This window comes from Lepisma saccharinum, chromosome 10 (genome assembly GCF_977018435.1).
Source record: "Lepisma saccharinum chromosome 10, izLepSacc3.1, whole genome shotgun sequence".
In the NCBI taxonomy this organism is placed as follows: domain Eukaryota; kingdom Metazoa; phylum Arthropoda; class Insecta; order Zygentoma; family Lepismatidae; genus Lepisma; species Lepisma saccharinum.
The window spans coordinates 69,883,116-69,896,722 of NC_139238.1; the positions used below are offsets into that span (position 1 = coordinate 69,883,116).

The following is a 13,607-nucleotide window of genomic DNA, read 5'->3' on the forward strand; positions in this document are numbered from 1 at the left end:
AACAACAATAACGGGCGATGTTCAAATGCCGTACAAATTCCACAAACAAAATTACTAATGCACTCGACACCTTTGATCGTTAGTTTTCTGTACACACTTGTATTATCCGAGCTCGGAGCGCTCCGGAGCGACTCCGGAGCGGAGTGGGCAAGTTCTTAGGCCGCGTCCGAATCGGCAGCAGATGTCACCTAGAGCACCGTTCCATCCGGGGACTCAGCCAACCTCCGTTGTCCGAATTCGCGGCAGACGTGGAGTTGGAGGGCAGAGCAGAGAGGCGTGACAGAGGCCGTGTCCGGATTGGCAAGCGCTCCGTCCCGTTCTCTCCCGTTGCTCTCGCGTGCCGTCGAAGTCACGTCCAAGTCGTCCGAATCTACATGTTCCCTTGTTGTACGGTTGTCACTTTTCCCGCCAGGTGTCAGTCCGAACTTCACCTACCACGCTCTGGGGCGCAGGCTCACGGTACGGAAGCAGAAGGCAGATGCCAAGCAAACATCACAATGATTTCCACCTATTTACTACTCATATTAAAAATGTAACATCATTTACAAATTTTCTACATTCAGTATTAGATTAGACGATGTAAAACTCAGTGATACTTTAACAGTTTATCGATAATACTGAATGTAGAAAAATTGTAAATGATGAAATAGCACGTTAGATTTTTAATATGAGTAGTAAATAGGTGGAAATCATTGTGATGTTTGTTTGGCGTTTGCCTTCTGCTTCCGTGCGGTGCGCCTGCGCCCCAGAGCGCTGTGGGTGAAGTTCGAGCTGACACCTGGCGGGAAAAGTGACAACCGTACTATAGTGGAACCACAAGGAAAGAAACCTGCGCAGACCCCATCGCGCTGGCGGGTGGGGGAAAAAGACAGGAGGAAGGAGCCTTCAGAGCGGCCAACGTCAGTGTTGCCAGCCCTATTGATTTCTCGGTAGGATTCCATAATAAACTATTGCTATGGAACCTCCAACGGCCAGCTTAAAAACACGTTTCCTGCTCATCTTACTTGAACATGGAGGGGAGATGTGGAGTGGAACTTCACTCAGCCGTGAAAAGTGCTGTTTGAACTGTGAAATTATGTCAAACGCTACTCACGGGCCTCCCCGATGGCGCAGTGGTATCGTCGTCGCCTTGTAATCAAGGGGTCCCGGGTTCGATACCCGGTGGAGGCACAAGTGGTTCGGATCCCACTTTAAACTGTAGGTCCAGTCCCGATTAGCCTTACTGTGCATAAAGTGGACTTAAAACACCAAATCAAAATCAAATCAAACGCTACTCAATTGTGCTAGGACATTATTTTATTACTTTTACTACATTACTATTTTTAGATGGCTGTATTTTATCCCACCCCAAAACTCTATTTCTATTTTAGTTATTTTACGTCGCTTTTGTGCCTCTACGGGTAAGTACGACAATATGGATGAAAGAAATACTATGAAATGGATGAAGTGACACAAACACAGTGAAATGTACTTGCCTTACGAGGTAGAAACACTGACTTCGTAGCGTGGGCAAATTATGTTATACATGTATGTGTTTGTGGGTGTGTGTGTGTATTTCTAGCAGATGGGGAGGATGGGTGGCACCCTAGCATAAGCGTTGCTATCTTGAATTATTGAGGAAGACATGCTGTCTAATTCACCAAATATATTTCACATACGTAATGCATTTTCTCATTATGGTGCAGAACGCGTGCCCACCCCTATCGATAGCTGTACACCGAACACCAGCAGAAGACAAATTGATTTGTTATTGTTAGCATTCGACTTGAAAGATTGTGGAAAATCGCCGACAACGAAAGGCGGCACGTTAGCTTCATCTGTGAACACAACTTTCTACCATTTCCTGTCATAAAAATTCTTCGCGATAATAGAGGCATCACAAACCCCTTGTGTCGGTGCTGAGAAAGGGCAAATTTGAGGGTGTTTTCCACGCACACTCTAACCGGAAAATGCAGAAGAGATGAAAGATGTTGGTCGGTTCCCTCGGGCGGTTTACTTTCTTTTGTTTGAAACATGTCCACTCCTGAAATGGAGATCTTCGGTTTATGTTCGCCAAGCACAGAGTTCTGGGTTTAGCACCATTGTTACAAAAGTATCTGTGACGTTTACACCGTAAACAATGCGCGCCACTCCCCTTGCCCCCCCCCCCAGTGCGCACGCCTATGCCGCCCTTTCGCCCCCAAGAACGTCGTTCATCCGCGGATTTTGTAGCAGATCTTCTGGTTTCCCAAGGAACAATCTCCCGAATTTTTCAAATCTGACCTGGCAACACTGCCCCGAACACCGATAACGGCAGGGAAGTTGCGCGAACGCTTTGGACGGAAGGTTTTTTTCCTTGTGGTCGAGCTATACAAGGGGACATGTAGATTCGGACGACTTGGACGAGACTTCGACGGCACGCGAGAGCAGCGGGAGAGAACGGGACGGAGCGCTTGCCAATCCGGACACGGCCTTAGAATATCGCTCCGGAGCGGGAGCGAGAAATTTTTCAACTTCCTCTGCCCCGATCCGGAATGGAACATATCGAGGTATCGCTCCGCTCCGGAGCGGAATGAACCGTTCCCTAAAATTTCGCTCCTCGCTCCGCGGAGCGAGAAGTTTTCCGATTCCCGCTGCTCCGCTCCAGAGCGGAGTGGCCTAAGACATCGCTCCGCTCCGGAGCGGGTCGAACCGTTTCTTAGAATCTCACTCCTCGCTCCGAAGCGTGGGCAGCAGCAGGAGCGTTGATCCGCTCCACTCCAAGTGACACTCCACACTCCAATGAACAAGCGGATACAAGAGGTAATCTGGTAATTTTATTGAACCTTAAAGGGGGGATTTGGATCTGTTGACCCCCCCCACCCTTAAATACGCCCATGTGTCGGAGTCACATACAATATCTTAGCATTTTATTCAGTAATGAAACTTCGTACTTACGAACGTAGTAGCAACGGACTCGGGAAACTCCGCCGCTATGATAGCAAAAGACGCTGTGAGTGACGCCGACGCTCCCAGCGCCTCCACCGCCCGAACTGCGAAGGAAAGGCCAATGAAAGCATTGTGTCCTTCTACTTGATCGAGCAACCTGAAAATATAAATTATTAAGATTATACACAGACACACACACACACACACACAGAGAGAGAAAGTAACAAAGAAAATAAGAATAAGGAATCGTAAAGGAGGCAGGAATATATATTGAGAAGCGAAAAGGAGAGAATGAGAGGGAGAATGAGACAGAAACAAGAGAGGGGAAAAAATAGACAAGCTGGAAACTAAAAGAGATCGCTGATTGATTGAATTTGTGTTTTAAGTCCACTTTATGCACAGTAAGGCTAATTGGGACTGGACCTACAGTTTAAAGTGGGATCTGAACCACTATGTGCCTCCACCGGGTATTGAACCCGGGACCCCTTGATTACAAGGCGACGACGCTACCACTGCGCCATCGGGAAGGTCCCCTTCCAAATAAGATTTCGCCTTCATAGCGTAAAGTGAATTTTGATTGACGATTTTAAGAAGGGTCTGTGGAAATTGGCCAAGAGCTTGCTGTAAAGCACCACTGAAGTTTCAATATGGCGTGGTATTTCAAAATGCGGACAGGTAATTCGGACACAGGGCTACCCTTAGGTGAGGTCTGGACCGCAAAATATACGCGGGGCCTACAACCAAAATATTTCGGAGGTCTGAAAAATTAGAGATTTTTGTTCATTATTATGAAGTAAGGTGTCCTGTACACTCATAATATAAATATCATTACAATTAATAAACAATTAATTTATATATTTCGTATAATTACACAAGAGCTGTACCTTTTTTTAAAAAGTAAAACAGGACGCCAAAATGTCCCTTTTTTGTGACAATGATTATCGGCATAGAATTACTGAAACAATACACCTTCTCTACTATTACTATGAAGTATGACATATACACGTCAGAAATATTAGAAAAATGAAAAAAATCATCACATAGCAATTGTTGGGTATAAATTATTTCGTACTTCAGTGTCAAAAATGTGCCATATTCCAATTTTCTTAAAACATTGAGTTTCTTCTCTGTAATTGCAACTAAGGCCCCCACTGAAAGAGTGTTTTCGTACATGAATGGTGACAAGAATTAATAATTAATAAGGTGAACACACACGTGTGCAAACTTGTTACAAAATATTATTTGAAAAGAAGGATGTACTGATGAAGATTCATTCATTGGCAAAATATCAACTTCCAATTCTAAAGAACTGTTTGGTTAGAGTGTAGTGCAGATCACCACATTATGTAAGTTTTTTTTACACTACTTATTTAAATAGTTTGAATCATAAATATTTTTTGAGAAAAAGTTTCTATACTAAAATTTTACATTTATCCGTCACCTGTCCTGTTTTCTCTACATGAAAAATGTCCCGTTTTGCTGTTTTAAAACCCTGGCCACCTTATGTTGAAGGTTAAAACTAAGATTTCTGGGAAGCTAATAAAAGTTTCTAAACCATTGTTTCTTTTCATTTCCGTTGTGTTCATTATACAGAGTGATCACAAAGTCCCATTACCCCCTATGTATTACATAGATGTTAATGAATTGTTGTTTCTTATTGTTGCAGGATCTAACATCTAAATCATGGCTGATGAGTCCACTTACACCATGGAGGAACGGATCGTCATGAGCACGTGGGCTCACGAACGACCCCATACAGGAAAATCAATAAGAGATATTCAGCATGATTTCACTGTAAGGTTTCAGAAACCTTCCCCACCAAAACCAACAATTTTACGGTGGGAGAAAAAGCTCTTTGCAACTGGTTGCATAAAAGATAAGCCCCGCCCAGGACGACCATCAACACGACTGGAAACGTGTGTGGAGGCTGCAACGTCTGTCGAACGTTCGCCAAAAAAAGTCCATTCGTAAGCGGTCACAGGAATTGGGAGTTCCATACTCGACATTACAAAAACATATGAAGAAGGATTTGAAGTTAAAGGCATTTAAACCTTCGTTTGTAAACGAATTGAGTGATAATGACATGCAAAAACGTCGTCATGCTTGTGGGCGAATTCTCGATGTCTTTACAACTCTTCCTTCAAGGGGTAAAGTGTTTTTCTCGGACGAGTGTGCGATATATCGCAGTGCAAAAGCGAGAAACATTTTTTCTGGAGTAAAGAAAACCCACATTTTTATGAAGAACAATGCGTTCGTTTTGGCTACTGGCCGTGATAGTGCACAACTGCAGAACGGCAAGGCACTTCCCGCTTATTTTCACGCACATATCTTTAGCACAGTTATCTCCCGTTTCGTCGAATACCCAGAGACAAATATCTCACGCAAGCAAAATGTTCGGCGAAATGGGAATTCCCTCTGCCTGGAGATTTCAGAAACTGAAGTGAAAAAAAAAAAAAAACCTCCGTCGATTCGGTCAGTTACCAGCTTCCAACATGATGATCAATCCTTCATTCTCGCTTTGCAGCTCTTTCAAAAGAGTGATGAATTCGTAGGTGTGTCTGCATGGGCGTCCGGAAGGGAATGGGGCAAGGGGGGCCAGTGTCAATTCCCCCCTGGAAAATGAAAGTCAATTAAAAATGATATATTTCACACAAATAATTTCATTTCAGCGACAATTATATGTTAATTATTGCATAAATATGATAAATTCAAATTTATGCAAAGTTTTTTGAGGGAAAAACACTATCATTGGGGGAAATGTGCCTTCTTTGCCCCCCCCTGAAAAAAATACCTTAATTGCCCCTCACTGCAAAAAATCCTGCGGACGTCCATGTGTTATCGAGGGTTATTCATTTCCACCGAACTTGCTGGAAGGCAAGGATTATATTGTGATCATGCGACTTTGAATGCCAGTATCAAAGGAGATTTATGCAAGATTTATTACTACTAATACTTATAACGTAACAATCATAAAATATCAGCAGGAACTTTACTTTTCGTCAACTGGATCTAACAACCTTTTATGATATTCAATTCTTTTTCTATTTGACATTAATTTCCTTGCTATAGATCGACCACAATGAAAAAAACCTTGGGAGAAAAGGCCCCGCGCAGCTTTCCCTTCTTCCCTCCACCTCGGCCCATAAGGAAGCATGGTCCACTCTCCTCCTCCCCTACTCGCGGAGGTACGGTGCACAGGAGTCGCGGGTCTGCGCAGGTTGTTTTGCTCGTGGTTCCACTATAGGGCACAGGTGCTTTTTTTTTTTTTACAAATTTTGCCGACCTAAACTACACTTAAGCTAGATAATGAATACGTGCTATTATATCACTATTCTTCTGCCGTTCCTTTACATATTCATGTAATAAAAATGTGATATTAATTAATTTGAATATTTTTATTAATACTATTTTAATATAATAGCTATAATTATAGTTATTTTAGTTTAAATATTATTATTATTTCGAGACACTTGGTTCATACCGCCGACCCCCCCCCCCCCCCCGAAAAAAATGTCGATAAGTGCCTGCTGTTGAGCTGCAATTCTCGCTACTTCCGGTTCGTGTGAACGTGTTGCAGCTTTAGACAAAAACATCTTCATTATGAAGAACATCTGATGCCTTACAACCACTCCTACACTTCCAATAAGATCTGCCCTCCACTCGTTTACAAATGCGATACACGAATCCTTCGTATACCACAAGTTTGCCGTCATTTTTACAGCTTATGAAGTACCTGAAATTTCCCCTTGGACTGTAGGGTGACCATACGTCCCATTTTGAACGGGACAGTCCCGTTTAGGAGACGTGTCCCGGTCGTCCCGTTCATATTTTTTAAAAAAATCTTTAATGTGTTCAGTTTTATAAAAATCTAGAAGTTAGCTCGAAAATTAAATCTAAATTTGAAACATTTCATGCTAAAAGAAAGTCGATGGAATTTTAAAACTTATGTCGTGCAAACACTGTTTCCAGTTACTCATAGAAAATTGTTATTTTTTTATATCCGTGACAAAAATATTGAACCCTCTGTTTCCGTGCTTGTAAAAATGTACTCCGTTGGTGGAAAAAAGTCAAATATACCTCATTGGAAAGCTTCCAGTATCTATTTATTAATAAGCGTCATCTAAAAATTATTCTTCGTTGCATTCTCGTATTATAATGAAAAATTCACTAAAAAATGTAATTTTTTCTTCCAGTTTGCAAGAACGGGGAACTTAACATCATAACATACAGTTCATAATCCACAATTGATATAATATTGAGATTTTTTGTACGTGAAGACGAATTGTTTTTGCATCTCTGTGGAAGATGTTAAATGCAGATCTTCACTAGATGCTTCAAAAATTGAAATTTTAGGCAAACGTGCAATCTTGAAATGCGTAATTGAAAATTCAATTAAATTGTAAAAAGCCGTTTATATGACACATTTGATCCAAATCCAGAAGTTTAACGTGTGTATCTCAAGTATGACTACAGATATAAATTATTATAGACCACTCCTAATATGGTAAACGCGCGGATGACGTATGGCGAGATGCGGCCAATCTCAGACTCCGCGGGCTGCAGGTGACTTGCACAGTGTTGCCGCTTCGCTGCACCTACACGGTCTACGCTGCTGGAATACTGGAAGTTCGTTCCGTTGGTCCGATCCAAAACATTGTGGCAGTGTAAAACAATGAATAAACAATTTATCATATTATGAATGAAATACATTTTCTTTGTATACTTCAGTTATTGTTATATTTTCTAGCTTTTATCCAATCTTTATACGAACGTCATTTTCTCCGTATCATTTTATGTCGCTCATTTCAAAAGAGTAAGTGCAACAATGAGCTTGATTTGATGAAGGCAATGAAATATCTTACCAAATATTCGAACCTGTGACTGTTGGCTTCGCAGTCTCCTCTGTATAAAAAAAACAACGTGCCTGCGATGTACAGCAACAGCAACTTCATAACTGTGAAAGTCGTCGCCCCCCCTATCCCTCGTTTCTATCCGGCCCTCTGGATTACTTCCTACTTTCATCCCTCAATCTCTCCTTTCACCTCACCCTGGGTGCCAAGCGAGCAGATTATATTTGCGCCGGAATTACAAAAGGGGGGGTTTCACATAACAATTTATATTTGTATGTCCCTGGTTCGTTTACACATATACAGCAAGTGAATATACAACTGGTTAAATGGACAGTACCGTAGTTCTTGAAATTATTACATTCTCGTAGGATATATTGGTTTATTATACGTAGTTATATATATACATATTTTACAGAGCGTTTCCATGAGTGTCTTGCATAGACCAAATTACCAAATCTCTAAATCAATATATTTGCGCACCTATGGCATAACCATCGGCACTTCCCTTACCACCGAGTTAGCAAAACTATCTCGGTGGGCCTATCCTCAGCTTAAATGATATTCCGTTACAAATGCGTTTCCTTACGCCTTCTCTCTTTCTTTTGGGCATCAATTAATCAAATACGGAAATATCCACATAATCAAAGCTTTTTCTAAAAGGGGACTTGGGACAGCAACAGGGGCTGGCATAACCAGATGCTACATTGTTATATCCAGTTTAGCCACCATAAGTGGACTAAACTTGAGGAGACGTTCCTCTTTCGTCGATCAATGGGGAAACACTGTTTTTCTGCTAAAGCCCACTGGCTCTTTTTATAGTCGGGGTAAACGTCCGTGGACGTGGACCCCGTAGCTTTGGAAAATTCCACTGCCAACGGTCTCTTGAAAGACTGCTAGCTCCCCCAACCGGGGAGGTAAGAAACAGGGGAATCTAACATCCAGCAAAGCACAATCCAATAATATACACTTACATGCAATAATAACATAAAAGTACACTTATGGAAACATATTACTAAACCCTACACCTTGTAGCTGGCCAGCAATTAATTATTACAATATACCAAAACCAGTAATGGTCAATCCGACCGTTACATAGTTCCCCCCTTCAAGAGGAACAAGAAAAAAACAATACACTCACATATTTACAAAACATCCAACACAATTACACAATACCCACTAAAGTATTCAACTGTTCTCAGAGTATCTGAAAAATGAAATAGTCACTAGTTCATTCATTTTATCACATTGTCCACAATGTTCACAGATTCACCAAGCTTCCTCTTCCTTGTGAAGTCCGCCACTGAAGTATCCTCTCTAGGATGAAGTCTTCCTGACAGCATCTTTCTTGAAGTTGGTTTTCTCTGGTTCCTGGTTTGACTCCCCAACGAGTTCCTGGTTCGACTCCCAACTGAGTCCCTTGTTTGACTCCCAACTGAGTTCCTGGTTCGACTCCTGACCGAGTCCTTGGCTTCGACTCCTGACCGAGTCCTTGGCTTCGACTCCTGACCGAGTCCTTGGCTTCGACTCCTGACCGAGTCCTTGGTTCGACTCCCAACCAAGTCCTTGTTCGACTCTCAACAGAGTCGTGGTTCGATTCTCAACCGAGTCCTGGTTCGACTCTCGAACCTAAATCTGCAATGTGTCTTTCTGTTTACAACTAGGAGACACGCAAATAAATAAACAGTGTTGTGTGAATGAAGAAAATGGGAGTAAGTTATATACAAATGAAAACTAAATAAAAAAAATTAACAATTAAAAGAAGATCGGCGGTCGGCTATTATGACAACTGGGATTGCTGTCTAGGCGGCCAGACGGTAGTCTTCCTAACCCTCATTAGGAGTTGTCGCGTGGCTCCCCTTGGCTGTTTTCTGTCCCTCCACCTCACAGCAAAAGCTGGTGGTTTATGGTTGGACAACTGGCCTGGTTCACATTCCACAATCGGACAATCCTTCCCATTCTTTGCCCTGAAAGTATCTTCTTCAATCCTTCCAGGCATTAAACATGGACCTGAGTGTTCCGTTTCAAGTTCACCATTAACGCCACGCAATCTGCCAGATATAGTGTGCTCTTTCAGCCACACCTTGTCTCCAATGCGAAATTTACATGGCTTACGTTTGATCTCGTTCTCTTCATCCTGGAACACCTGAAATAAGGCTGGGCTCGTTTTCTTGTATTTCAGTCTCACTTCTTCTGTCTTCCTTTTGCTGGAAACAGTACAGGGAACGCAACTTCTGACGTAGCGAGAGATATCTCGTGTCATTCCAAGCCACGAATATTTCTCCTTGATTTTCGACAAAGTTTTCTGCTTCCCATTGTGTCCTGCAAATTCAGAATCGTGATGTGACGTCAATATTTGAGATTTCAAACTCAACGGGACCCATATCTTGGCTGTTCCCTTAGAATCTTGCTTGCAGTCTATCCTCCTGCACAAAACTCCCTCCTCATCCAAAAACGACTGATTGGCCAACTTAGCAACTTTCTCCTTATACTTCCTACTCCCAGAGAAATGCTTTCCCTTCAGTTGTTTCATTATATGAGATAACAAACTGTCTCTCATTTGCTCTGAAACAATCGATGAAGTTTTTTGTAGCCTCTCAGAAATCAGTAATTCATCCTTTTCATTGTCCTCTAAAGCAAAAGGCAACAATGATAATGAATGGTTCTTCTCGTCCGAAGAAATGGAATTTTTTCGAGGAAATTTGCATTCCCTTTTTATTCCCTTCCTCAGTTTTCTCTTTACCTCTTTCGAGATTTTCAGAGAGCATAATGCACCAGCGTTTGCAGCCTTCTGAACTTCGAGTCCTTGGGAATCCACTAATTGGCCCGTATCCTCATTCGTAGACTTCCCGCTATTGTCATGTGCATGTGTGTTGCATCCATCCAGGCTCGAGGGATCTGACGAGTTATTCCTTTCCTGTACCACGTTATTTCTCTGCATAACTGTAACAGCGAATTCTCGTTTACATGCACGCTTCGAGAACGTGTAAATCACGTCGCTATCCTTGAACGACCATCCGTTCTGCTCAATGTGCAAAATTATCCCACTCTGCCTCAAAAAATCCCTTCCAACGATTATGTCACGGAAACAATTCTCAAGGATGATAAATTTATGCCTAAATTTCATGTTATTAATACAAACAGTAGCATTCATCTCGCCAACTGATGTAACGCTGCCCACAGCTAATGAAATGTTCCATTTTCTCGTCTTCATGAATTTATTCCCATCCCTCTCTAACAACTTGCCTGTTTCCAAACTTAGCGTAGAAGCTGAAGCTCCCGTATCTGCAAATAATACAAAGCGTTTCTTGTTAATCTTACATTGAATGAGAGGTTCGAGGTCTTGCTGAAAACAGCTTTCTCCATTCAAAAAACGGCCTTTGTTTCTGCGTTTTCTCCCGGCGGGTGACAGAATGTTTATTTGGGGGCGCTGCTGACCTCCCTTTCCAGGGGGTTGGTTCCTTTTATTGGTCTGTTGACATTCCTGAAGTTTATGGCCCTCACAACGGCAGCCCCAACAAATTATCTTTGCAGAATTTTTATTGGCCCCCGCTTGCCCAAAAGTTGCATCAAAAGAGGGTCTCTTTTGCCCTACGGTCTTGTCACCGCCAATACCCCTTCTTAGAAACGCGGTTGTTTCACAGCCCTTGATCCTTTTTCCTAAACCTGGATTGAGAGAGCATAAGGGTAGCTGGTCACTCTCGGTTCCCCCCTCGCTTGTCCTCGCGGACAAAGCCAAATGTTTTCCTCCTGTTCTTCGTGAGGTGTCCTCTTCAGTGTTGCAAACTTCAGAAAATGATAATTCCGTCTCACCGGCGAGCGGTGAAAAATAAAGCCTTTCTGAATACAACCTTCTCTGAACAATGGCTGCTTCAGATTCCAATTCCTTCAAAGTCTGAAATTGCATTCCATACAAATGCCTTCGGAAACTAGGGTGTGCATGAGATAGAATATGTTCTATTACTTCACATTCGTCTGTCTCTTTTTGCCTCATAGCAAACAGTTTTCTCATTCGACGAATAAACAATACAAGAGATTCTTCGCTCATTTGGAAGCGATTCAGAATCAAACGGTCAATTTCATTCTTATAATCTACAGAATAATATTCTTCTAAGAAAGCATTTTCAAAGCTCTTGAAATCTTCAAACGGGCGTGAAAATCTAAACCAATCCCCTGCAGCCCTCCTTAGAGAAAACGGAAGAATCTTCTCAAACAATGACCTCTCCGAAATGTCCATGACATCCTTATAATTCCGCAACTCTTGCAAATAATCATGCGGCGAAATCTTGTCATCGCTCCCCGTGAAGACTGGAATCGGTAAATTTGACTTATCGAGAATTTTCTGAACTTTTTTCTCCTCTTCCTTAGCACTCTGCTGTTCAGTGCACGATAAAGCAAGATTATTTAATTCCCTAATAATTTCCTCCTGAGATTTATCGCTTATATCCTGATTACCCAATAGCTGTCCAAGCAAATCTCTATCAATTTGTACTGCCATTTTTTCTACTTTACTTTTTCCACTGCGTAATAACATTCACTTCTGTACGATCTTCGTTGTAAAAATTTAAAAAATCTATCCGTCCGTCAGTCCGTCTATCTTTCAAACCTATAGACCTGACGACAATTTATACAACAAGATATATCCCGGACGAGCCCCCATATGTGAAAGTCGTCGCCCCCCCTATCCCTCGTTTCTATCCGGCCCTCTGGATTACTTCCTACTTTCATCCCTCAATCTCTCCTTTCACCTCACCCTGGGTGCCAAGCGAGCAGATTATATTTGCGCCGGAATTACAAAAGGGGGGGTTTCACATAACAATTTATATTTGTATGTCCCTGGTTCGTTTACACATATACAGCAAGTGAATATACAAATGGTTAAATGGACAGTACCGTAGTTCTTGAAATTATTACATTCTCGTAGGATATATTGGTTTATTATACGTAGTTATATATATACATATTTTACAGAGCGTTTCCATGAGTGTCTTGCATAGACCAAATTACCAAATCTCTAAATCAATATATTTGCGCACCTATGGCATAACCATCGGCACTTCCCTTACCACCGAGTTAGCAAAACTATCTCGGTGGGCCTATCCTCAGCTTAAATGATATTCCGTTACAAATGCGTTTCCTTACGCCTTCTCTCTTTCTTTTGGGCATCAATTAATCAAATACGGAAATATCCACATAATCAAAGCTTTTTCTAAAAGGGGACTTGGGACAGCAACAGGGGCTGGCATAACCAGATGCTACATTGTTATATCCAGTTTAGCCACCATAAGTGGACTAAACTTGAGGAGACGTTCCTCTTTCGTCGATCAATGGGGAAACACTGTTTTTCTGCTAAAGCCCACTGGCTCTTTTTATAGTCGGGGTAAACGTCCGTGGACGTGGACCCCGTAGCTTTGGAAAATTCCACTGCCAACGGTCTCTTGAAAGACTGCTAGCTCCCCCAACCGGGGAGGTAAGAAACAGGGGAATCTAACATCCAGCAAAGCACAATCCAATAATATACACTTACATGCAATAATAACATAAAAGTACACTTATGGAAACATATTACTAAACCCTACACCTTGTAGCTGGCCAGCAATTAATTATTACAATATACCAAAACCAGTAATGGTCAATCCGACCGTTACATAACAAAGGAAAACAGCAAGAAAAAGTGCATGTAAGGGATCTTATGTAAGTGTGTGAGTTCAAGCTATACGGTAGGAACACAAGAGTGATAAAAGAAAATTTGCATTCGTCTATTACAGCATCTGAACAATGCTTCTCTGTGCACAACAATTCGCTTTGTAACCAAAACTTTCGGCTTACTTTCCGTGTCAAAGCTGCTGGCTG

The 13,607-nt window shown here is 41.9% G+C and overlaps 1 protein-coding gene across 1 annotated transcript in view; it reads right to left on the reverse strand.

Annotated features, from left to right (window-relative positions):
- LOC145993940 (MFS-type transporter SLC18B1-like) overlaps window positions 1–13,607 on the reverse strand; it is a 114,271-nt gene that overhangs the window by 55,738 nt on the left and 44,926 nt on the right. Inside the window, exon 4 of the mRNA XM_083129903.1 lies at window positions 2,917–3,064. Within this exon, the coding sequence (XP_082986029.1) occupies window positions 2,917–3,064 (148 nt within the window). The remainder of the gene's footprint in view (window positions 1–2,916; window positions 3,065–13,607) is intronic.